General features: G+C 41.0%; 2 protein-coding genes across 8 annotated transcripts in view; one reads left to right on the forward strand and one right to left on the reverse strand.

The window, feature by feature from the left end:
- Positions 1-22249, forward strand: part of LOC105023910 (connector enhancer of kinase suppressor of ras 2) — a 69665-nt gene extending 47416 nt beyond the window's left edge. For 2 of the 7 annotated variants that reach the window (XM_010893442.4, XM_010893443.4), the window contains exons 8-22: positions 837-905; positions 1065-1211; positions 4356-4489; positions 4673-4929; positions 8043-8132; positions 9241-9422; positions 9542-9590; positions 9688-9866; positions 14641-14714; positions 14962-15033; positions 15723-15790; positions 15946-16049; positions 16226-16715; positions 17680-17879; positions 18668-22249. In XM_010893442.4, the coding sequence (XP_010891744.1) occupies positions 837-905; positions 1065-1211; positions 4356-4489; positions 4673-4929; positions 8043-8132; positions 9241-9422; positions 9542-9590; positions 9688-9866; positions 14641-14714; positions 14962-15033; positions 15723-15790; positions 15946-16049; positions 16226-16715; positions 17680-17879; positions 18668-18715 (2163 nt within the window). In that variant the 3' untranslated portion in view covers positions 18716-22249. The remainder of the gene's footprint in view (positions 1-836; positions 906-1064; positions 1212-4355; positions 4490-4672; positions 4930-8042; positions 8133-9240; positions 9423-9541; positions 9591-9687; positions 9867-14640; positions 14715-14961; positions 15034-15722; positions 15791-15945; positions 16050-16225; positions 16716-17679; positions 17880-18667) is intronic. The other 5 variants (XM_010893444.4, XM_034293381.1, XM_034293382.1 and 2 more) reach the window with 3 other exon arrangements.
- A 3369-nt stretch (positions 22250-25618) lies between these two features.
- On the reverse strand, positions 25619-26492 carry LOC106024366 (olfactory receptor 14I1-like). The gene is made up of 3 exons (XM_034293489.1): positions 26067-26492; positions 25749-25871; positions 25619-25633 (listed from the first exon to the last, which is right to left on the reverse strand). The coding sequence occupies exons 1-3, from the start codon at positions 26490-26492 to the stop codon at positions 25619-25621; spliced, it is 564 nt and encodes a 187-aa protein (XP_034149380.1).
- Between the last annotated feature and the right edge of the window lie 204 nt (positions 26493-26696).

Here is a 26696-nt window from a genome sequence, read left to right on the forward strand (position 1 = left end):
CATCAGAGAAGTGTCATTCAGGGTTGTGTCCCTGTGAACATACATAAGGACATTAAAAAACATCAGAGAAGTGTCATTCAGGGTTGTGTCCCAGGGAACATACATAAGGACATTAAACAGCATCAGAGAAGTGACATTCAGGGCTGTGTCCCAGTGAACATACATAAAGACATTAAACAGCATCAGAGAAGTGACATTCAGGGCTGTGTCCCAGTGAACATACATAAAGACATTACACAGCATCAGAGAAGTGACATTCAAGGTTGTGTCCCTGTGAACATACATAAGGACATTAAACAGCATCAGAGAAGTGTCATTCAGGGTTGTGTCCCTGTGAACATACATAAGGACATTAAACAGCATCAGAGAAGTGTCATTCAGGGTTGTGTCCCTGTGAACATACATAAGGACATTAAACAACATCAGAGAAGTGTCATTCAGGGTTGTGTCCCTGTGAACATACATAAGGACATTAAAAAACATCAGAGAAGTGTCATTCAGGGTTGTGTCCCAGGGAACATACATAAGGACATTAAACAGCATCAGAGAAATGTCATTCAGGGTTGTGTCCCAGGGAACATACATAAAGACATTAAACAGCATCAGAGAAGTGACATTCAGGGTTGTGTCCCTGTGAACATACATAAGGACATTAAACAGCATCAGAGAAGTGTAATTCAGGGTTGTGTCCCTGTGAACATACATAAGGACATTAAACAGCATCAGAGAAGTGTCATTCAGGGTTGTGTCCCAGGGAACATACATAATGATATTAAACAGCATCAGGCCCTTCAGTGTGTCTATAGTTGTGTGATGTGTCTCTTCCCCACTGCCAGTCTCTGGCTGACCGCTGTAAGAAAATCCATGCAGGCGATGAAGTCATCCAGGTCAATCATCAGACAGTGGTGCGTCTCTCTCTGTCTTTATCTTGTCTCTCTGTCCATCCCTTCTGTTTTACACTTATCTTACATTTACCCACTGGTATAGCGCCGGGCTACTTCTATGCCTGGATTAAATGTTGCCCTATGTGTTTCTGTTGTGTGTTTGTTGGCTTGTGGCACTAGGTGGGCTGGCAGCTGAAGAACTTGGTGAATTCTTTGCGTGGGGACCCCGGCGGTGTTACACTGACTCTGAAGAAGCGCCCACAGAGCACGCTCACATCCACCCCGGCACTGCTGAAGAACATGAGATGGAAACCCTTAGCCCTGCAAGTATGACAGCATTCACTTTCAGCCTCCACACAGCTGATAAATGTGGCTTAATCTCACTATTGCCTTCATATTGGATCCTTTGTAATATTAGACAATAGGCCAGCATTTCCGACACTGCCTGATGACTCTTTTTTTATGTATGATGAATACGAAGTGTTTACCTCGCGCTGTTTAATCCATTGTCCATATGACCATAGGACAAGAGAGATGATTTTTCGTGCCTGTAACTGTTGTATTTAGAAAACTTTATACCTGTTTTATATTTAGAATATAGTGTAGCTTCCCCTCTAAAATGTTTGTCATGCCCAGTGAATTTGCCACTGTTTAGAAAATAAATCGAAGTGTGTAAAACCCCTTCCACGTGTAACATGAAAACCGAAGATTAGATGATGCCAGTGACACTTTTACAGTAACAGTTGCTTTTTGGTTTCATTCAGTTTAAATCTGAGAACTCAGGAAGCTGTCCTCACCCACTGACTTCATTCTGGTTCAACAGCAGGTTGTTGCTGGGTGTCTTTTCTAAATCCTTACAGCCAAGTAGCCTGTTCCTAAAATGGGTTTAAATGGTCAATATTTCAGAGGAACAAGCTAGCCCATTTCCTACACAGCAAACCCTGTTTACATTTGAATAAAACCAAATGGTGTACACTCATCTCTATTGGATTGAACTACATTTTCAGACGACTTACTAGCAGATACAATATTAATTTACTGTTACACATCAGCCTACTAGATTGCCATAGTGGCCTGCTAAATTCCAATGGTGTTATGAGGGAAGTCCCAAGTAGACACATTCCAATAATTCAGAGGTGGACAACGACGCAGCACTAGTCCAAAACTCTACATGCATAAGGGCTTACATTAGCGCCTTGAAAATTTTTGTGCCCTGTGTCAAATTATTTGCATTTCTGCACGTGTTTGCCCTGAATGTTATCAGATCTTCAACCAAAACTTAATATCAGATAAAAGGGAACCTGAATGAACAAACAAACTATTTATGACACTTTTATAAGCAAAGGAATTTGGGTTCCTCCATGCAAAACTGCTTTAACTCACTGACACAAGATCTGGACTTCCAAAACTTTACATTTCTTGTTCCCCAACTATTTTGATGTAGACTTGCTTGTTTGTTTGGGATCATTGTCTTCAGCTCACCGGCGATGTCCTGACATTCTGCAGTAGATATACAAAGCAGAATAGTGTCGCTCACATCGGTGGAACCTCATTATGGTGTTGACAATAGTGCATTGTGAGTAGATCCATAGATCTATAAACATTTGTTAAAAACTAGAAAAGGAACCAGGCAAGCCTAGTTCAGCCGGCCCACAATTAAAAGTAATAAATATTGTTGCTCTCACTGGACTTACACCCAGGTCTCCCACATGAGTGGCTGTGTCTTTAACCACCACACCATGGTGCTATATATTTGCACGGTTCCGGTATAGCATCTCGACATTCAATAATTTTGTCATGCATTAACATCACACCAAGTTTGAATATTTCACTAGACACAATTAAGCATTGTGTTGAACTGACCAACGTTTCTTTTTAAGTTTACCACCACAAATAGCATCTAAAAATGTACTGTATAGCTTTTGCCACTGGCCGTTTTAACAGCTTATTAGCCAGTAATAGGCTTACTAGTATCTTCTAACTAACTGCTTGGAATAGTCATAATAATTGAGTAATTGCTAGCGAGACTGAAGAAAATTATTTAATTTCATAACATAACAACATCATTTTTCTTTTGTAAATGACATATGATACAATAACTATTAGTATAGGTGACGATAATTGACGTCAAGTGAAAAGATGAGAGAATTGTGCCCAAGGTATTTTGATCTAGCCTATATTACCCCAAAAAGCATACACGGAAGCGTACTTCAAAAATCCACCAGAAATAATTGCAATTTTACCGTGAACAGTTTTAGTTTAGGCTTACTATAATGTAGTTACTGAAGGTTGTATCCAGCGAAGTGTTTGTCTATCTGGAAAAAATCTTAATGCGTAATTTGTTTTGACTGTTATGAGATTCGAACACAGGACCAGGTCCATGTCTCTAACCACTACGCTATTTAACAAGGGGTGGTCAGTCTGTCAGTCAGTCAGTCAGGGACATATATTTAACCAGATTGTAACTACATTGTAGCTAAAAGACTGTTTCTGACAATTGTTGTTATTTTGGTTAGTAATAGTTTACCTGTATGCTCCTTACCCTTTAGTTTAGAAATTCAGTGTACATTCTCAAACACTTCTATTATTGATCTCCATTTACATAGTGACTGTCATCTGGTCATCAAAGATGCATACATCTAAAATGAATTTAACATATTTTTTCCCTAACATCTGTGTACTGTAGGTGTTTCTAAACTACTGCATGAAGAGGAGTGTGTGTTTGTGGGGTTGAGAGTATCTAACTGAGTATCTAATCTTTGTACAGTTATATTATGCCCATACAGGACATATTACACACCTAGCTCAAAGTGGGAGATTTAAAAAACATAATTTGTTATTTGCAAAAGTTGCAGAATACATTTTTAAGTAGTGATAATTCAAAACAATTATGACTGTGACTGGGATGTGTTGTAAGTGTCCACTCAATTTGAGCTGTTATATAAGTGCATTTATCTAAAATAAAAATGCTTGCTGCTGTTGTTTACATTACAGTTGGTTACAAATTATTTTGCTGATGCTCTTATGTGGACTGGCTTAGTGGGTGCATACATTTTTACACTGGTCACCCATGGGCATCGAAATCAAGACCCTGGTTTTGTAAACAGCATCCTCTACCAGCTTTACAGACCAAACAGCCAACTGGGACAATTTACAGCCAAAAATCCAATAGAAGCTGTCTCTGTTATGTACAGTGGCTTTGGCAAGTATTATTTTATTATATATACATTTTTTATAACTTGAAAAATGTGAAGGCGTCAGAATAGTTTTTGTGTTCATTTTACTATTGTAAGAATCAAATGTGAAGGATCAAATTCAGTTTTCATTCCCTAACCCTGCCTCTATCCATTTTCTTATCGAGAAACACACCAATGAATTCCCACATTTTGAAGCTGTAATGGTTTAATTGAATGTAGCCTGAAACTGTGATGAAAGAACGCATCACTGACAGAACTCCGCCCCCCCTCACAGCCTATCCTCCCTCAAAGCCCCGGCAGCAGTGTGGCCACCCCCACCAGCACCCTTAGCACTCCGTCCAGAAGGGACAGCTGTGCCCTGCAGGACCTCTTCATCCCCCCGCCTCCTGATGAACCATACACCCCGAGGTACGCGCTGGCTGCCTCACTGTAGCATAGGAATTACTGTGGTGTTGTCACTGTTCATGTGTTGTGCTTTCAGTATGTTACTATCTACAATTAAATATTGAGCAGTGGTTTACATGTGTAATGACATTCCCTAGGAAATCTTCTTATTATATTTTTTTTATGGGGGATTTATGTGCGTTGTAGTTTACCCACACAGTCAGTGTCAACTCTCAACTCTCGCCGTGGTCTGTGCTGCAGAGACGACAAGGGAAATCTACCAGGTGACGACGACCAAGCTGACATCCCGGTGGCCAAAGGCTCTGAATCTCCCAACTCCTTCCTCGATCAGGAGTGTCGGCGACGTTTCCCTCTGGCGGAGGAGGATGCTGTTCTCTACTGCTACGAGTACGACCAGAACCACGGCCCTCCACCTGTCCGTAGAGACAGCACCCCCACTTATGGTATGACCCGGTCCAATCCTACATGCTTGTTTCAAATATATTTTATTATGAACAGCAAAACAAATGACAAATGTATACAGAATGGGTGGTTCCATTTTTTACATATCAAACCAGAAACACAAAGGTAGAAATGAAAAAAAATTAAACGTTTTTTTATGAGGTGATTTGACGCTCAGAATGTATAATATTTTTTCTAAATGTAGGGCATTTGGCATTTTTCTAATCCCTAGTTCAGTTTTCCAAAACATCAAGACCCATGTTTTTTGTTTGTAGAAATTAGATGGTAAGGGATGAATTGTCATTGGTCACATATCCAAGAGCATCTGAGACTCCCAAGACAATCAGCTTGGAGTTTGGGTCTCTCAGAACCACTCGGACCTCAAAGAGGATCCCAAAAGATTACAGATCAGAAGTTGTGCAGCTTATGGCATAGGACAAAGCTGTGAATCACTGTCCTTGTAAAGCGTGACATTTTTCACACGTTGTAGAGATGGCAGATAATATGCTACAGGGCTTAGCCTTTGAGTAGTGTTGTCTAAGGTCTTAAATTGTATTAGACAGTGTCTAGAGTTGATTGAGCATGTATGAATGTATTCCAAGTTATCCTCCCAATCTGACATACAGTTAGGTCCGAAAATATTTGGAAACTGACACAGTTTTCATCATCTTGGCTGCTTGAAGTCTGCAACACATGGACATCACCAAACTCTGTTTTCCTCTTTTGTGATGCTTTGCCAGGCCTTTAGTGCAGCTATCTTCAGTTGTTTGTTTGTGGGTCTTTCTGCCTTAAGATTTGTCTTCAGCAAGTGATATGCCTGCTCGATCAGGTTGAGATCAGGTGATTGACTCGGCCATTGCAGAATATTCCACTTCTTTGCCATAGAAAACTCATGGGTTGCATTTGTAGTATGTGTCATTAGAAGCCATGCATGCCCATGCCATCACACTGCCTCATCACCGTGCCTCCACCGTGTTTCACAGATGATGTGGTGTGCTTCGGATCATGAGTCGTTCCAAGCCTTCTGCATACTTTTTTCTTCCCATCATTCTGGTACAGGTTGATCTTAGTTTCATCTGTCCAAAGAATGCTGTTCCAAAACTGGGCTGGCTTTTTTAGATGTTTTTGGCAAAGTTTAATCTGGCCTTTCTATTCTTGAGGCTTATGAATGGTTTACACCTTGTGGTTAACTCTGTATTTGGTCTCGTGAAGTCTTCTCATCATGGTAGACTTAATGATGACTTAAGGATAATGACATGCCTACCTCCTGGAGAGTGTTCTTCACTTGGCTGGGTGTTGTGAAGGGGTTTTTCTTTACCATGGAAAGGATCCTATGATCATTCACCACTGTTGTCTTCTGGGGATGTGTTGCAGAGCTCACCAGTGCGACCTTCTTTTCTCAGAATGTACCAAACTGTTGATTAGGCCACTCCTAATGTTCCTGCCATTTCTCTGATGGATTTTTTTAGGGATGCCCTGTTTCACTTGCATTGAGAGCTCCTTTGACCGCATGTTGTGGGTTCACTGCAACAGCCTTCAAAGGCAAATGCCACACCTGGAATCAACTACAGACCTTTTACCTGCTTAATTGATGAAGAAATAACAAAGGAATAGCTCACACCTGTCCATGAAACAGCAATTGTCCAATTACTTTTTGTCCCTTGAAAAAGAGGGGGCTACATATTAAAGTGCTTTAATTTCTAAACTCTTCCTCCATATTTGGGAATACCCTCAAAATATTCATCTTCTTCCGCTTCATCCGGGGCCGGGTCGCGGGGGCAGCTGTCTAAGCAGAGATGCCCAGACTTCCTTCTCCCCAGACACTTCCTCCAGCTCTTCCGGGGGGACACCGAGGCGTTCCCAGGCCAGCCGGGAGACATAGTCCCTCCAGCGTGTCCTAGGTCTTCCCCGGGGTCTCCTCCCGGTGGGACGGGACCGGAACACCTTCCCAGGACTAAGCCCATTTTTATTATTTAACTGTAACTTAAATATATTTTGGTAAACAGCCTAAATAACAAAACGTGTCAGTGTCCAATTATTTCCGAACCTAACTGTAGATACAGTATTTCAGAGCCCAGTTCAAGCCTGCATATTTGAATTACAATCTCACAGTCTACGGTTCTGTGTGTCAATCTTCCACATATGGTATGACCCAGTCCAAGGCTGTGTGTTTCTCTGTGGAATGTCAATACCCCACATATGGTATGACCCAGTCCAAGGCTGTGTGTTTTCTTTGTGTGATGTCAATCCCCCACATATGGTATGACCCTGTCCAAGGCTGTGTGTTTCTATGTGGGATGTCAATGCCCCACATATGGTATGATCCAGTCCAAGGCTGTATGTTTCTTTGTGGGATGTCAATGCCCCACATATGGTATGATCCAGTCCAAGGCTGTGTGTTTCTGTGTGGGATGTCAATCCCCCACATATGGTATGACCCAGTCAAAGGCTGTGTGTTTCTTTGTGGGATGTCAATCCCCCACATATGGTATGACCCAGTCCAAGGCTGTGTGTTTCAATGTGTGATGTCAATCCCTCACATATGGTATGACCCAGTCCAAGGCTGTGTGTTTCTGTGTGGGATGTCAATCCCCCACATATGGTATGACCCAGTCAAAGGCTGTGTGTTTCAATGTGTGATGTCAATCCCTCACATATGGTATGACCCAGTCCAAGGCTGTGTGTTTCTGTGTGGGATGTCAATCCCCCACATATGGTATGACCCAGTCAAAGGCTGTGTGTTTCTTTGTGGGATGTCAATGCCCCACATATGGTATGACCCAGTCCAAGGCTGTGTGTTTCAATGTGTGATGTCAATCCCTCACATATGGTGTGACCCAGTCCAAGGATGTGTCTTTCTGTGGGGGATGTCAGTGCCCCACATATGGTATGACCCAGTCCAAGGCCATGTGTTTCTATGTGGGATGCCAGTGCCCCACATATGGTATGACCCAGTCCAAGGCAATGTGTTTTATAGGAATGCCTGTGGTGCATGTGTTCCTATACAATGCCTGCTGTGTTTGTGATGTTAGTGTCACTGTGGTGTTATTATAGGCTGTTTGTAGTCTGTTGTTCCTGTGTAGGTCTGTAATGATATCTGTGCTGTGTGCTCTAGGCAGGCTTAGGCCCATCTCCATGCCAGTGGAATATAACTGGGTGGGAGACTATGAAGACCCGGCCAAGCTGAAGAGAGAGAGCAGGAGAGGTGAGTGGGAGGCTGGTATGGATAGAGAGAGGGAGAGATAAAGGGACAGAGGAGGCAGAAAGAGGGAGACATAGCTGTAGAGGTGAGTGGGTGGATAACTCTCATAATTGGGCCAGGGACGGGTTTTCTACCTCCTGTTCTGCCATGTCTTTGCCAAGGGATAGGGAGGCTGAGCAGCCGTGCCAGGCAGGGAACATTGTATGATAGATATGATGCAGAATTAGCTATCCTTTTCTTAACCTGTCCCTCTTTTCCTGTTTCTACTTTCTTTGTATCCTTTTTAGTCCCACCTGCTCTCTTTCTTCCTCTCTCAACTCTTTCTCTTGGTGACTGTCTCTGTCTGTCTCTCTCATTGCTTTTGGGTCTTGAAGGTATGTCGTTGCCTTAGCAACTGAAACTGGATTCTTCACAAGGTTTGCTCATTTCATTGGTTGCTGCCAGGCTTGATGGCAAGCAGAGTGGGAAGCCAACGAATGGCCTTGTTTTAGCCTGAACGGCAGCCATTGTGATGTTATGTTTTTTGATCTGAAGGGGCTGGTTGCAGTCAGCGTATTGTACCTGTGGGGGGCTTTTCGGCATCAGTGAGGGTGCTATATTTATATGCTTTTTTGGGAAGTGGGAAGAGGCAGTATCTTGACATATTGGATATTATCCTAAATGCAACATTAATGTCTGTTTGTATGGGAAATGCATTGCAAATATCTGAATACTGACAGTCCTTTACAAATGGCTTTGACGGTAGAGTGCAGTAATATGGTTCCAGTGAAGTCTAGGTATTTCTCAAAATGAAAAGTGATGCATCAGAGGCCCAGTGAAATGCCTGGATATTAAAGGATTACACAAAACATAAATTACACTTCAGAAAGACATTACTCCAAAACTTGCCTATTAGAGTCAACTGCGCAATCATGACGCAATTTTTCGAATGGGCTTTTGGCTTTTTTGTTGTTGCTTTTTCTTAAAGTGTAACAGTTTATTTCCAGTAGGTAGAAAATATTTACACATACGTTGTAAACCTGTCACACCTTAAAACCTCTAAATGAATATAAAATGTAATTGTTCATTGTTCAAAGTTTTCAAATGTTTTCCTATGTGGGTGCTTCCATAGAGAACTCCCTGCTGCGTTATGTGAGTCAAAATGAAGACAAGGCAATGCCAGAAGAGTACCTGACAGGACGCAGCCGGAAAAAGAGTGACAAGGGCAGCCCCGCCCACTACGCTCTCCTCCCTGCCCTCCAGATGGAAGTGTCCATGTCTACCTCGAGCTCAGACTCTGCCTCCCTCTACCATGTAAGGGCCATTTGTCCCTGAGGAATCACTGACATTTCCTTTATTGTGATTGTTAGGAGATATTTAGAGAAAAACAGGTCTTTTAGGATTTCCAATTGTCCTGTGTGTTGTTTTTGTAGATGTTTGAACGATCTTCACTGCTCTCCAGGTCTAGGAAGAAGAGCAAAGGTGAGACATCCAAAACAAATCTGTCCATAAACTACACACATGCACAATCACCACATGATCTAGTCTATTCATTTCTACCTGTCCCTTCTTCCTGCAGTAGGTGGTTCCCTGTCCTCGATTAGTAAGAGACGTATCTCCTGTAAGGACTTGGGCCGGGGGGAATGTGAGGGCTGGCTGTGGAAAAAGAAGGATGCTAAAAGCTACTTCTCCCAGAAGTGGAAGAAGTACTGGTTCATCCTGAAAGACACCTGCTTATACTGGTACATGAATGAGGAGGTGAGTGTGTATCACTGAGAAATGTGCTGTCCGATTTGTCTAGTAGTCTAGTAGTGATTATTCAAGGTAAACACTTATTTTTGGTCAATGCATTTCTTCATGATTTTTCAAAATGTAAAATACTGTTGACCTTAACAAGTATAGAGTACTAAATGTGCCATATTATTAAATACACTCACCTAAAGGATTATGAGGAATACCATACTAATACTGTGTTTGACCCCCTTTTGCCTTCAGAACTGCCTTAATTGGCCCATATTGATAGGATAGCATCTTGCAGTTGATGGAGATTTGTGGGATGCACATCCAGGGCACAAAGCTCCCGTTCCACCACATCCCAAAGATGCTCTATTGGGTTGAGATCTGGTGACAGTGGGGGCCATTTCAGGACAGTGAACTCAATGTCATGTTCAAGAAACCAATTTGAAATGATTCGAGCTTTGTGACATGGTGCATTATCCTGCTAGATGTAGCCATCAGAGGATGGGTACATGGTGGTCATAAAGGGATGGACATGGTCAGAAACAAGGCTCAGGTAGGCCGTGGCATTTAAACGATGCCCAATTGGCACTAAGGGGCCTAAAGTGTGCCAAGAAAACATCCCCCACACCATTACACCACCACCACCAGCCTGCACAGTGGTAACAAGGCATGATGGATCCATGTTCTCATTCTGTTTACGCCAAATTCTGACTCTACCATCTGAATGTCTCAACAGAAATCGAGACTCATCAGACCAGGCAACATTCTTCCAGTCTTCAACTGTCCAATTTTGGTGAGCTCGTTCAAATTGTAGCCTCTTTTTCCTATTTGTAGTGGAGATGAGTGCTACCCGGTGGGGTCTTCTGCTGTTGTAGCCCATCCGCCTCAAGGTTGTGCGTGTTGTGGCTTCACAAATGCTTTGCTGTATACCTCGGTTGTAACGAGTGGTTATTTCAGTCAAAGTTGCTCTTCTATCAGCTTGAATCAGTCGGCCCATTCTCCTCTGACCTCTAGCATCAACAAGGCATTTTCGCCCACAGGACTGCCACATACTGGATGTTTTTCCCTTTTCACACAATTCTTAGTAAACCCTAGAAATGGTTGTACGTGAAAATCCCAGTAACTGAGCAGATTGTGAAATACTCAGACCGGCCCGTCTGGCACCAACAACCATGCCACGCTCGAAATTGCTTAAATCACCTTTCTTTCCCATTCTGACATTCAGTTTGGAGTTCAGGAGATTGTCTTGACCAGGACCACACCCCTAAATGCATTGAAGCAACAGCCATGTGATTGGTTGATTAGATAATTGCATTAATGAGAAATTGAACAGGTGTTCCTAATAATCCTTTAGGTGAGTGTACACCTATTAACAAATTAATACATATTTGAATTTGCATTGTGTATGTGCATCACATTTCAAAAGCGGTGTGGACTTTAAGTATTTTCATTTGAATGGTGTGTGTGCATTGCATTTGAAATAATTTGGGGATTGGGACTTTTAGTTAGGTTGAGCTCTTCTGATTGGACTGCAGTGTTGTACGCTGAGAACTGATTAGACATTTAACAGCCAACTTACAATTCAGTTCAGATGTGAGCCATCAGTCAAGTAGTGAGATGCTGTGTTCACTATATTGCTACAGTTCAGTCAAATCTTTTGTGTTACTTCTAAATTGCATCATGATTGTGTGATTGTGAATTGAATTGTATTGTGGGATCGTTTACATGCTGTACGCTGCCTGCTGTTGACTACCTGCCAAACTTTTTTTGAATTGACTCTATATAAACTAATTGGTCAAATTCTACTTGAAGAGTTTACCAATGCCATATTTTCATCTGTTGACCTCTTACCCAACTTTACTACACCGGGGCTCTTTTTGGACATAATTAACAGAACTACTGGACATGTTCTTTGGGCTACGTGGACATGTTCTAGCCTGGTTTAAATCTTATTCATCTGAAAGATATCAATTTGTTAGTGTGGATGGCATATCCTCTGACAAGTCAAAGGTATGCTTTGGTGTTCCTCAAGGCTCGGATCTGGGCCCATTATTGTTCTCACTATATATGCTGCCTCTGGGCGCTGTAATCCGAAATCACAATGTACATTTTCACTGTTATGCTGATGACACAGTTATATATTTCAATGAAGCATGGAGAAGCCCCAAAATTAGCTACTTTGGAAGCATGCGTTTCAGATATTAGGAAGTGGATGACAGAGAACTTCTTGTTCTTAAACTCAAGAAAAACAGAAATGCTTGTTAGCAGATCTCACTGGGATCCTCGATGGCTGGATGGTCGTATCCCAAAAAACTGCAAGAAACCTTGGCGTTACTCTTGACCCTGACCTCTCCTTTGAAAAACATATAAAATATGTCTCAAGAGTTGCTTATTTTCATCTTTGAAACATTGCAAAAATCTGAAACTTTCTATAAAAACTGATGCAGAAAAACGAATCCATGCTTTCGTTACTTCTAGACTAGATTACTGCAATGCTCTTCTTTCCGGTTACCCTGACAAATTAATAAATAAACTTCAATTAGTGCTGCACACGGCTGCTAGAATCTTAACTAGAACAAAAAAATTTGAACACATTACTCCTGTGCTTGCGTCGTTACACTGGCTGCCTGTTAGGGTTAGGGCTGATTTTAAGGTTTTACTCTTAACCTATAAATCAATACATGGACTTGCTCCTACTTACCTTGCTGAAATGATTCAGCCATACATACCTACACGTAATCTACAATCGCAAGATGCAGGCCTTTTATTTGTACCTAGAATTTCTAAACAAACTGTTGGCGGCAGGGCCTTTTCTCATAGAGCTCCACTACTGTGGAATGATCTGCCAATTAAGGTTAGAAATGCAAACTCAGTGCAAACGTTCAAGTGTCTACTAAAAACTCATCTCTACAGCACGGTTTATAATTAGGTGTAGCCTGGCCCAGCGGCGTGAAGGTGACCAGAAGGCTTGATACTGTCCACCCTTGCTGTCTTGCCAGGTGGGCTCTCGTAGGCACTGGTATACCATCCCTCCAATGCCTTTCGGGGGAAGAGTCACTGGCTTATTGTTGTCTCTCTGTTGCACAATTGTGCAATTGGGCTGTACTCTGCTGGCAATACTTGGCCCTCATTCAGGGTGGTTGCGGTTGGTGGGTGTCCCTTTGGTTGATGCCTGGCAATGTGGGTGGATTGATTTCCTGCCTGTTGGGCCCTGTCCGGGGCCTCCCCCGCGTGGACCGGCCGTTTACGTGTGCCCCATTTACCTGGGGAGTGATGGCACCAGGATGCACTGTGGGAAGACAACAAGCTGGTGGAGGCAGTGTGATGCTCTAGGCCAGGGATATTCAAATCTTACCCTGCGAGGGCCGGAGCCTGCTGGTTTTCTGTTCCACCTCATCATATAGTGGACCCACCTGGTGTCTTACGTCTGTATAAGACCCTGATTAGAGGGTTGCAATGAAAAAATGGAGCGGAACCGGCTTTGAGGGACAGATTTGAATACCCCTGCTCTAGGCAGTGTTCTGCTGGGAAACCCTGGGTCCGGGCATTCATGTGGACGTTCATGTGAAATTTGACACATACCACCTACCTAAACTTTGTTGCAGACCAGGTACACCCCTCCATGGCAATGGTATTCCCTAATGGCAGTGGCCCCTTTCAGCAGGATAATGCGCCATGGCAGAGTGTGTCAGGATTGGTTTAAGGAACATGATGAAGAGTTCAAGGAGTTACCCTGGCCTCCAGATTCCCCAGGTCTCAATCCGATTGAGCAACTATGGGATGTGCTGGACCAACAAGTCTGATCCACGGCTGCTTCACCTCACAGCTTACAGGACTTTAAGGATCTACTGCTAATGTTTTGGTGCCACATAACACAGGACACCTTCTTGCTCTCTAGGGCCGCTGTTTTGATGGCACACAGAGGACCAACAGCATATTAGGCTGGTGGTCCTAATGTTTTGGCTCATCAGTGTATATTTTCCATAGGATGAAGACAGCCTGCTGGTCTCCAAGACTGAGCAATGACCAACAGCAGCAACCTCTTCTCTTTACTCTTTGGGGGAAATCACTGCTCGTGTTCATGCAACATAATTAACTACATTATGAATACAAATTTTTTTTGTTTTGTAAGCAGTGAACATCTGTGTAGGTAGGCAGTGCGGTATAATGAGATGCTGAGGCAAAAAATCGTTAGTCTGGGTTGTGGACACATAGGTATCAGAACGTTTTTTTCTCACCAGACTAGGCTGCTGGAAAAAAAAGATTTTGGATATATCTGACCCAAGGTTTAATAAACACATTTGACCTCACTCACAAATGGGCTTGTGTCCATACAGCATGTCCTATTGTTAATGTGTGTCTAAGCTGGCTGCTACATTTATTTAAGAGTTTATACTTGGGTGTGTTGGGAGTACTGTGTTATTAGGAATCCTGAATCGTTACTCCAGAGGAAATACAAATGTGTTTTTATGTTTTTAATGATATGGTCCTCCTTTGAGTCCTCTCCTTATGTTATAAGGGAGATCGCTGAAGACTAGGTGGATGTGGTGCTGTGGAGTGTAGCAGTTGGACCTCTCTACGAATAACATGTACAGATTATAGTACATCCTCAGTGTTCCGATAAGCCCCCTGAACAAACCATGCTGTCAGATTTCTGTCTTTCTTTGATGCTCTCAGGGCAGACATAAATAGAACATCAGGATCTGAGATTTCTCTAAATAGGAGTCCAGGACATTTTGGGGCACTTCTAAAGAATCAACCATGTGTGTGTTTTTTTTTTTACCTGACTCAGGATGAAAAGGCAGAGGGCTTTGTTAGTCTCCCAGAATTCAAGATTGATCGCGCGTCTGAGTGCCGCAGGAAGTAGTGAGTACTTGTATATTGATGAATGAATTTGTCTTCTGGCCTGTTTATGTGAACCTCAGTATGTGTTGTTTGTCTGGATGTACTGTATGTGATATGAGTGAAGAATGGGGAGTGAGGCTTCAGACTTTCTCTCTATGCCTTGTGTCTATATGTGTTGTATTTGAAACCTTGAAGATGAACCCCTGTATACTGACAGCATGGTAGAATCTGTCCATCCAGAATCTGACTGCATGTTTTTGCGTTTTAGTGCTTTCAAGGCCTGCCACCCAAAGATCAAGAGTTTCTACTTTGCAGCGGACAACATGGATGACATGAACAGGTAAGAGTCCTAGTCAGTGATGAGTAGTGTAGCTGATGCAGAGCTGATGTGAGGGAGTGGAAGACAGGGTAAGCTGTTTAGACAAATAGGGCTTGGCAAATGACCAGGAGAGCTGATGGGGGGATCAGGAAAACAGCAGGGGATAGCAGAATAGTGTGTGGTCTGTAAGATTTGTAATAGTGTGTGGTCTGTAAGATTTGTAATAGTGTGTGGTCTGTAAGATTTGTAATAGTGTGTGGACAGTAAGATTTGTAATAGTGTGTGGTCTGTAAGATTTGTAATAGTGTGTGGTCTGTAAGATTTGTAATAGTTTGTGGACTGTAAGATTTGTAATAGTGTGTGGTCTGTAAGATTTGTAATAGTGTGTGGACTGTAAGATTTGTTATAGTGTGTGGTCTGTAAGATTTGTAATAGTGTGTGGTCTGTAAGATTTGTAATAGTGTGTGGTCTGTAAGATTTGTAATAGTGTGTGGACTGTAAGATTTGTAATAGTGTGTGGTCTTTGAGATTCGTAATAGTGTGTAGTCTGTAAGATTTGTAATCATGTGTGGTCTTTGAGATTTTTAATAGTGTGTAGTCTATGAGATCTTGGAATGGTTTGTGGTCTGTGACATTTCTAATAGGGTGTGGCCTGTGAGATCTGGAATGGTTTGTGGCTGCCATGTTTCATTGGTGTTGTTCTGTCACAGGTGGCTGAGTCGTCTGACCATGGCAGTGGCAGGTTACTCGGAGCAGGAGAGGATCCGACAGGACCAGGGTGATAGAGAATACATGAATACACATGAATACAGTTGAGAATAATAGAAGAAAGAAGCTGCTCAGTTTTCACTCTGTCTACTTTAGACAACCCCCTCCCCATTGTTTTGTGTCTGATGGGGATCTTTTCTCTTTCATCCTTGTCTTCATGACCAGACTACTGGAGTGAAAGTGACCATGAGGACATGGAGATGCCTTCAACCATGCCCAAACAAGACAGCCCTCCTCCTCCTTACGACACCTACCCCAGGCCCCCCTCAGTATGGCAGTTCCTATGTGAAAAGCTACACAACTCTGTGCATAGATTTAAAACTGATATTTGTTTCTAATCCTCCTGTTAGTTACATTATTTTTGCAGTGCCATTTCCCTTTGTTTAAGTCTCATTCCTGTTTGACTCACTGCGGAATGTACACTGTTCTGTCTGGTTCACTTTAGGTGTCCCAGATGAGTCCCTATCCAGAGCCCAAACACGGTCGTCTGTCCTCTTCTGAGACCTTCCAGTCACGCTCCTCTCACGAGGAGTTCCACCCTGATCCACAGGAGGGCGGCGGCGGCTCCCCCGGCCAGAAGTCCTCCAGCCAACGGCGTTCGTGGCAGGACCTTATCGAGACACCTTTGGGCAGCACGGGGCTCCACTACCTGCAGACCCTGCCCCTGGAGGAGGCCCTGCTGCGCTCCCCTGGAGGAGGCGGTCTGTCTCTGGAATACCGCCGCCAGTCAACACTTCCTGCCCAGCGCAGCCTCCTGCAAGAGCACTATGGGCCTCTGCCCCTGCAGCTCAGCCCCAGTGTCCCCCTAGAGGCTGGGGGGAAACCCCGGAGCTTCACCCTCCCCCGGGACAGTGGCCTTCATGCCATCCTCTCTGCCTCGGCCAGCACTTCTGACCACAGGGACCACCACCGCTATCAGCTGTCCAGAGACACAGGTGGGACGTCGCTGAGACGTAACTGACACGCAGGGGAAAGAGATCTGGCAGCATGAGATGGAGGGGCATGACACGCTTAGACAAGGAAAAGATGCGACCGCAACCTTAACTTCACTCTCCCTGTTACTCTCTTCAAAATAGTTGAATATACTTTAATGGAAATGAGTGCCGATAGGGTTAAATCCTGTTAACCACGATGAAGTGGTGGTTAATTATAGGCATTGATCACAGTGTTTTTCATGGATGTTGCTGTGACAGTCCCCATCTCGATCCTTACAGACCTCCAGGACATTCCAAAGTGAGGGGCAATCTTAGTGTGTTAATTGACACTAATTCATTCTGGCAGTCCAAACCCTTATTCAATGCAACACCACAAAGGCACACACACACGCGCGCACACACACACACAAACACACACACACAAACACACACATGGCCCTGATAGAGACGTCACTTTGTCCTTACAGCAGGGTTTCAGGAGGAAGGAGAATCCTTTCAACCCATACTAATGTTAGATTTTGACGAGGACAAGGAAGCATGCCTGAGGGGCCTTTTTCCCTGTCCTCATTTCCCTGCCGCTCTATCATTCACTAGCACCACTGTTCTCTCTATAGACTCTGATGTAACACAAAGACACACAGCAAACACTGTGTGATGCAGTTCACAAGGCAGATTCACAACTGACAAATATAGGGACATAGTATGACAACCACCAGATACTGTTGGGCCTGTTTGAGATACCTTAAGAGAACACTAGTAAGACAAGCAACTGTATGTGACAATTGCACCATAAGAGGGCAGTATATGTATAGATTAGGATGGAAAATGTCCCAGTTCCAGCTCCCTGTGCTGTGCCTACCATGCTGGATTTGGAGTGTGGCATCCAGATTTAGGAGCATGTAGTTGTAGTCTTTTACAGTGTGTGATGCACTCATATAATACATGAGGCCCATATTGTTGTCAGGTTGTGAACGGGAAGATCGTCCCCAGGCTGACTCTCTGGGGGACCTGTACCGGGCCTTGGAGAGAGCCAACCTGTCCTCCATGGGTGACCACCGGCCCTCCGCTCGCCTGGAGTACAAACGCTCCTTTGTCCGCCGCATCAACGATCCGCTGCTCAGCGAGAAGCTGCACCGGCTCCGCCTACTACAGAGTGCCCTCAAGGTAAGACTAGACCCACGGACAAGTGGGTACTGTGTGAGTGTCCAGTACTGTGTGTGTGTCCAGTACTGTGTGTGTGTGTGTGTGTCCAGTACTGTGTGTGTGTCCAGTATGGTGTGTGTGAGTGTGTCCAGTACTGTATGTGTGTCCAGTACTGTGCGTGTGTGAGTGTGTCCAGTACTTTGTGTGTGTCCAGTATGGTGTGTGTGTGTGTGTGTGTCCAGTATGGTGTGTGTGTGTCCAGTATGGTGTGTGTGTGTTTCCAGTACTGTGTGTGTGTCCAGTACTGTGTGTGTGTCCAGTACTGTGTGTGTGTGTGTATCCAGTACTGTGTGTTTGTGTGTTTCCAGTACTGTGTGTGTGTGTGTGTCAAGTATGGTGTGTGTGTGTGTGTGTCCAGTACGGTGTGTGTGTTTCCAGTACTGTGTGTGTGTGTGTTTCCAGTACTGTGTGTGTGTGTGTTTCCAGTACTGTGTGTGTGTGTGTGTGTGTGTCCAGTATGGTGTGTGTGTGTGTCCAGTATGGTGTGTGTGTGTGTCCAGTATGGTGTGTGTGTGTGTGTGTGTCCAGTATGGTGTGTGTGTGTGTGTGTCCAGTATGGTGTGTGTGTGTGTGTCCAGTACGGTGTGTGTGTGTGTGTCCAGTACGGTGTGTGTGTCCATTACAGTGTGTGTGTGTGTGTGTGTGTCCAGTACGGTGTGTGTGTGTCCAGTATGGTGTGTGTACACTGTTTATTTAATTTATTTACTGTGTATCGCCTCTTAAATCATACTCTTTTCTCTCCCTGACAGAATGCCCCTGTTCAGGACTCAGACTCGTCCATGGGGTTTTTAGGGTAGCCTGTGTGGAACCCAGCAGCCCCATCACAATCACCCCATTCATCCTGCCGGAGGACGTGTCCTTACTCCAGTCTTTTCCTCGTCTCTGACTGACAACCAGTGTAACCCCCCCCCACACACACACACACACACACACTCTCACACTCAGGGTGCGAATTATACCGTGACATTCAGGCGTCTTTTTAGTTTTTTTTATGTTACTAATATTATTTATTGGCTAGTAGTAAAGACATATTAATAAATGATCTTTTAAAAACGAAGTTACACAAACACTGCTAATGGGGAGGTTTTCATCGTATCGTCAAACAAAACTTAAATAAAAGTAAAAAATAATTCCTGCATCCAAATTGTACACCATGCTCCAATCACAAACAACACTAAGATGTGTGAAGGCACAAAATGATTGTCTGGGTCTACAGTCTCGTAGCCTGAATTAATTGATGAGTTTTGCTGGTAGAAAGATCTTTTTTGTAAAACAAAAGGTTGGGCCACCCGAAAAGGTGCTGAATTATGAAACTGTCTGGGATCATGTGGGATCTTGTGAAACGATATTGTTTAAACAATGACACAGAAATGGGGGTGTTGATTTAATTCGGAATAAGCTTATTATTTTATTGCAGAATTAAAAGCTGTAGCAATTGGAATATTAAAGGAAAAAGGATAATGGTTATTTCAAATTTAAAGCCTTTTTTAATTCGCACTCTGCTCTCCCTTGATCTTCCTCTCTGCCCGCACAACCCTCTAAGAACCTTTTCCCTTTCAGTATGGTTTGTTCAGTGAGCAACATAAATGATTGGATGAGACTATCCAAATGTCATCGCTTAATGCATGTTCATTTTATTTACTTACTCTTGTTCAATAATAGTATTTTTCAAATTTCCATTCACAATGTTAGAACATAATATGCAGTGGAATGAGGCTAGAATCAGATCAGGGCAAACAAAGGTATAGCTTCGTATTGCTTTGGTTTAAGCGGTTTTATGATTATGCCTTATGGATTTGCCAGCTCATAATGACAGGTGACATCACTTTGGCAAAACTAAATTGAAGGCCCAATTCAGTTTTTCCTCAATTATAAATAATACCTGGAAAACAATAACTTGCTGCAATTATTTATAAAAATTTTAATGAATAAAAAGCTAGTTTGAATTTTTTGAAGTTGTCTAAGTGATGAGAGGGAGGGATATAATTTTCTGAGGGGAACTGATTTTTTAAAATAAAATACAGTATATGAATGTTGGAGTGTAACTGGAAACCTTTTCATTCTGAACCAAACAGACAGCTTGGTTCTGTCTGCACTTTAAAACCAAATACAGTTAATGAAAAATAATTCTAAATGAAAATATTACCGGAGCGGTAGGTACATTTATATTCGTAATTATTGTATCCTTGAGTCACTTTAAAAACTTCACTCATAATGCCATTTTGGGTATAGCGTACTTGTTAGTCACGCCAGTGAACATCAAGGGTCTACCTGTATGTTTTGCCAAAATATTTTTGTTGGAAATTGTTAGTGAAAAAATGTTTGTGTTGACAGTGCAGAAAGAACCAAGACATCCTGTACCACGGTTCGCTACGAATGTGTGTACCATAATACACACCTATCATGAACTATGTCACGGTCCAGCACAGTCTCAGCAATGTGTTGTACCTAAGAACAGCCCTTAGTCTTGGTATATTGGCCGTATACCACACACCATCATGCCTTAACTGCTTAAATATATCCCTCACATTACTAACTGGGGATGACCCTTGTCTACAGGCCTGCTCTTACTTCTCAATGCAACAACAGAATTTAAGAAACCATATAAATGGAGATACTGTATATATTATAATATCTTATTTGTTGCTTTAAATTCAACTATATCCACAATGAATGGTCTGTGTTAATCAAGGTAAAAATCTCAGTCAGCCTACGTTGCTTGCTCACTCCATACTGCCTCACATTTCAGATGCTTTTTGGTAAACAAACGGAAAGTACATTCAAAAAGTGTAATTTGAATAGATTTTTCAAGCACACTTTGACAGCATTGCTGGCTATTGAGCTTTCATATGTTGAGTAGGTGCAGATCTCTGTGCAAAACACTCAATGAAAAATATAGATTTTTGTTATGGTTGACCACCACAATATTTTTACATATTAAACTTTTGGATGCACAATAACAATACATTTTATGGAAAGAATTAGTTGCTATTTGATTCACACACCATAAAATAGGTAGAGCATGTGAGCCCTATTAGGAGGTTTTTCTATAATTTGTTACTTCTTCAAAAAAGTTAGGGTTAGGGTTAACCCTAACCCTATTATCCACAGTTGAGTTCTCCCTTTTTGAATTAGTCTAATGTAAGTTTTCCTTGGAAATACAAGTTGGGAAATGTAGGTGCATTGTAGTATGTTTTTGCCCGATAATGATCTTCCTCAGTTTAAGGGATGCTCACCAAATTGTCTTGACCAAAATGATTCAAGTAGCTTTTTCCTATTGATAGCCAATTAATTGAGGAGGCTGACAAATATGAGGCAATTATACACCCACCTCTCCCCTTTTCTTCCCATCTCTGAGTTTCTGTCCGCCCTAACTCTCTCTCAGAACATTGTCTTTGAAGGACATTGTTGTTTGACTTATTTAAGGAGGCAGTCATCACATCCACAGCCTTTTTTGGTTTGATGATCTTGGATGTGTACAGCAATCTGAAAGACTGGACTAGTCTTCAACTCAGTGCTCTCCTGCATGGCCATGTTAGAACCTTCTGCTTTTGTACAGTACTGTCTGTTCCCAAGACTATGCCGGGGTTGTGTACAGTAAAAGTACTCTTAAATAAATTATAATAAGCTATTGTATTTTTGATGTCTACAATGTTGATGTTATGCATGTGTGAATGGTAAATGAGTACTGGTATGTATGTCTGTGTGTATATATTTATTTCCTAAACTGGATTAGGACAACACAAAATGTAAGGTTTTCATTTCAGTGTTTCATTTCAACTTCAGTCTCAGATATTCTGAAAGTATTAACACTACAAGGTTGGGTGAACATACGTTATTGATGGCTGTAGGGTGGAATTTCTGTCTTATAATGAACAAAAACTAGCGAATAAATACAGATAGGCCAACAAATGAGACCTGGCAATAAACCAGTATTGTAAATTGTGAATCATTGATCAGAAACATGTGTCTATTTTTGTATGCATGCTGTCTATCCAAATGTTTGTATATGGTTTTGTATTTCAAGGTGAGTGTGTGATCTAAAGACTGCTAGTGTGAACCTATTGTCCACATTGAACATGTATTTCTAAGACATTTTACATTTTAAGTAAAAGCAACAGAGGGAAGTGTTAGTTTTGGAAGTGTTGTCTGCAGAAAGGTAAATCATTGTATTTATAAACTGTTCAATGTTTGAGCATGCTTTGTATAACTATATACATAGTATAACAAGAATACCATGCCATTTGAAATCTATAGAAGTCGCACATGTTTGCTGTATCGTGGACAATTTAATTTTTTTATTAATAATAAACAATGGCTTGTCCATCTCATGAATTCTCCCTGAATGATGATATCTCCAATTTAGTTTTTATCTTGTTGCTGGTGCTTTATTACTGATAATTAAAGAACAGATTGTACAAAATATGCAATACTGTATATCTTCTGAAAAAGCTTTTGAACGCCTCAATTCTTCCAGTTTTTATTGAAATTCACACAGTTTAATGTCTTAATGTACTCTGAAATTAAATCATAGAACTAATAAACAATTGGAGACAAAACATAATGGAATTATTTAGTTTAACAAAATGTAATCCCAATTCTTGACTAGTAGCCAACTTTTGCAGACATAAGATCCAAACACATTCTTACTGCAATGGAAATCCAATATTGTTCGGAAAGTTCTTTCCGACACCGCAGACGTTCCCACAAATGTGTTGCACTTATAGGTTGCTTTGCTTTCAACCTTCTGCCCAGTTCATTTCAAACCAGCTCCATGATTTTAAGAATACCGTCTTGTTCTTTTTTTTAATGTAGTTCTGACATAGCATGTAGTTGTGTTTTGTGTCATTATCATGTTGTAGGATGAACCCCTGACAAACTAGATGTAGGCCTGAGTGTATTGCATTGCATTGCAAAATGCTGTGGTAGCCATTTTATTTACGGGGCCACTCACTCTGTGGAAGTCGCTGACTGGATCCAGCAAAAGAGCCCCAGACTATCACACGCTCCACGCTATGTATGACAGTTGGTGTCGTACAGTGAGGAATCATCTTTTCGCCTACTCAATGGTGTACAAAAATAAGACCTTCCAGTCTTCAGTAGTCCACTGGCAGGGCTTCATGGCCCAGACAGGCCTCTTTTGGTTATTTTGCCATCTTAGCACTAACTTTCTTACTTCTTTCGAAGCTCAAATTATTTTCTTCACAGTTGAAACTGAGACTTGCTTTGACCAGTAAGCTAAAGCTGTGCTTTAAGCTGTTGTCCTGTGAACCGCTTATCACACAAGCTGTTGAATCTAAGAAACGATTCTGTTGTGGCTTTGGGTCTGACAGACCAGTTCCTGTCAGTTTCCTCCAGTTTTCAAGTACCTTTTGATGGTGTAGGAAACTATTCACTGAGTCTTGGGCTTTCTTTGCAATTTCTCTAAAGGAGAGACCAACACTTTTACGGGTCATAATGTGCTGTCTGTCTTCCTTTATTTTTCCTAATGTTTTTTCATTATGATAGCAGTTATACTACTTCCTACAGTACAATACTGTCTAAATAATGGTACCTTTGTACCATTTCAGGTTTTTCACTGGACTGCTTTAATTTCAATAAAAACTAGAATAATCAGTGTTCTAAAACCTTTGACTGGTAGTGTATGTTGTGTCATATCAGAAACATTAATTAGGACTTATCACTCCTGACCCCTAGGAATGCTGATATACTGTAGAACAGAATATTTTCTCCAGAAGGGATGTTTTCAACATGGCTGAAAGCATATCGAGGTAGTAGCAGCAACAGACTGTCAAGATATTGCATCAGTTGTGATGACGCATCAACAGACGTTTGTCTCATGTTTTGCACTGAAGGTTATCATCAAATAATTTCACTCTACCATTTTACTCTTAACTGCTTAGATTAGATTAGATTCAACTTTATTGTCACTGAACAGTACAAGTACAGAACAAAGAAATGCAGTTAGCATTTAACCAGAAGTGCAAATAGAAGAGGGCAAAATTTTTACAAATGCTGATAATCTGTAAAGAAAATCCCAGATTTTGCATTATGATATACTATTAATATACAGATTTGTTTCTGCTCCATGAGCACCTGAACTGAAATGAAAACTATACTCGATCAATCCCACAATGCAGTATTGCTGCAATAGCTTTTTTAACTGGAAATGAACTCACAGCATGATAATGGATACTGTATAAAAACAAATTTCTTGTATACAAAGGCATGTGTGTAATCTCCATGGACTATACTAACCAACCAGGGGTTCCTTGCTATTAACAAAGTTGTTAAAAAATATGTAAAAAATATTTTGTATTAAGTATTTACTTATTAAATAAATGTAATCGATGTCATCTGTACACACAGAATTTGAAGGAAGTTTCAGGACGAGGCTAGTTTACGCATTATGTTTAGACAGTAGAATGTGCCTGAAATATAATCTCAGACATTCATTGAAAATAATAAAAACTATGGTATCTAAATACATGGTACATTTTAATTTATTCATATTACCAGGTACTATTTGGTTATTGACACATTGTACAATTAAGTCTCAGCGGCTTATATCCCAAAAATGGCTGCTGAAAATGTCATTTTACCCCTGTGTGGTTGTGGGAAAAGCTGAGAAAGTTCTTGTTTAGAGTTCAAATTAATTTAATGTTTAGAGATCAATTTAATTTAATGTTTAGAGTTCAAATGTGACTGTCAAAGTGATATTTGTGCATTTAAGACCTACATTTCCATTTACCTTTAATGCTGTAGCATCATTTATTTAGTTTTTACTGATAAATTGTACATTGATTATATATTGATTGAAGCATTTGTCTTAGGAAACGTGTTCAGACCCCTTCACTTTCTTCACATTTTGTTGACTTCATTTATAGTTGTTAGTTTTTTTGTCAAAAATCTACACAAAAATCCCATAATAACAAAGCAAAAACTGTTTTCATTCTCTTATTAAAGTTAATAAAGGGGATCATAAAATATTTTAGTTATTTTAAATTCTATTTAATATTTGTGTATCAATATAACCATCGTTATACTAGCCAGATATTGTGATAATTGCAAAAAGTCCACTTGAATTTCTATTTTTAGTGACATTTGCTGATCTTAGATTCAACTAGTAATATTGAAGAGTCATAAACTGGTCATAATTCAGTTAACAGGACGTCAGAAATAAGTCATATTCAGGTTGGAGTCTGGTTGCGTAAGGACAGTTTTCTTCGATATTTACTAAATGTCAACTTTTACATAAAAAAAAATAGACTAAAAACCTTACAAAATCAGAATATGAAAAATGTGAAAAATGTCATTGTGGTGTCTTGACAACTGACCTGTGCTATTGAGTTACATTTAGTAAATAAATCAGATTGGAAACCGTTATACTGTTATACTGACACCCACCATTGACCTTCAGCAAAATAACATTACATGATTATATATCAAAACAAAACACAATTAAGAGGTAATTCTGCAGTGTAAAATGTAATGGATTATTACAGTTATATAATATCTAATCTACATGTACAACCAGTGTAATATATATTATACAATAACTTCACAAACAGATTGATACACGAGATGCATGAACTTGAGATACATGTGCTTTCAAATGAACAGCCTTGGATCCTTTACAGACAAAATCCTATTCTTATTATCAAAGCGTTTAAACAGCTTCACTCTTATAGCTTTAATACTTAACCCATAGATTGCTGGGTTAAGAATGGGAGGGAATATTAAAAAGTAAAGGGACATAAACACTTGGGCTCTATAAGGGATATGATTTGTGTCAAATCTGCTTTGTAATATCTCAAAAAAGTATCCAACACAATAGTTGATAATTGCAAACAAGTGTGGAATGCATGTTCGAAGTGCTTTGAGCTTGGATTCTTTGGAAGATGATGCACAGATTCTCAGGATATGTGCATAAGAATACATTATCATAACTAGCTGTGGAAATGTATACAAAACTACACATATTAACCCTACTATGTTCACAACAGACGGATTTGTACAGGAGAGCTTTACAAGGGAGTAATTGATGCAATACAATTTATCTATATTTTTCATACAGTATTTCAGTTGAAGAGGTAAAATGTAAAACATTTGAAAAGCAACCAAAGGGCAAAGCCAGCTGAATACTACAAGTTTATAGACTTTTGTCAGAGACATGAGGGTATGATAACGCAGTGGATGACATATAGCAACATACCTATCATAAGACATCACTCCTATAATTGTAAATTCAACAATAGCATATGTATGTATGAAATAGATCTGTGTTTGACAGCTGGCTAAAGAGATCTCACTAGAGGACCAAGCTAAATTTCTCAACACAGCTGGCAGCAGTGCAGTACTACCATAGAGTCCATTTGCTGCCAAGTTACACACCAGGAAATACATTGGTTGATGCAGTGTTTTCTCAGTGTAGATAACCACAATTAGAATTACATTTTCAGCAACAATGCCAATATACAAAATAAAGAAAATACTGAAGTACATGTACTTAAAATCCTGCATTCCAAAGTAGGCAGAGAGTATGATGGATGACACTGTTGATGAATTTTCCATTACTTGTGTTTTTTGTTTTTTTACTGAAAAAGAAAAAACATTTACGTAAACTTTTTATCACCCCACACTTGTCTCATGTCGATGATAGTCTTTACATCTATAAAGCCAGGGAGACTAGTGTCAATATAACAGGGGTCGATAGTAAAATGCTAAATAACTCCTATTAGCAATTACAGTATTTGTTAGTTACTTAGCCTTACAAGA

The sequence above is a fragment of the Esox lucius genome, chromosome 7 (assembly GCF_011004845.1).
Source record: "Esox lucius isolate fEsoLuc1 chromosome 7, fEsoLuc1.pri, whole genome shotgun sequence".
Lineage (NCBI taxonomy): Eukaryota > Metazoa > Chordata > Actinopteri > Esociformes > Esocidae > Esox > Esox lucius.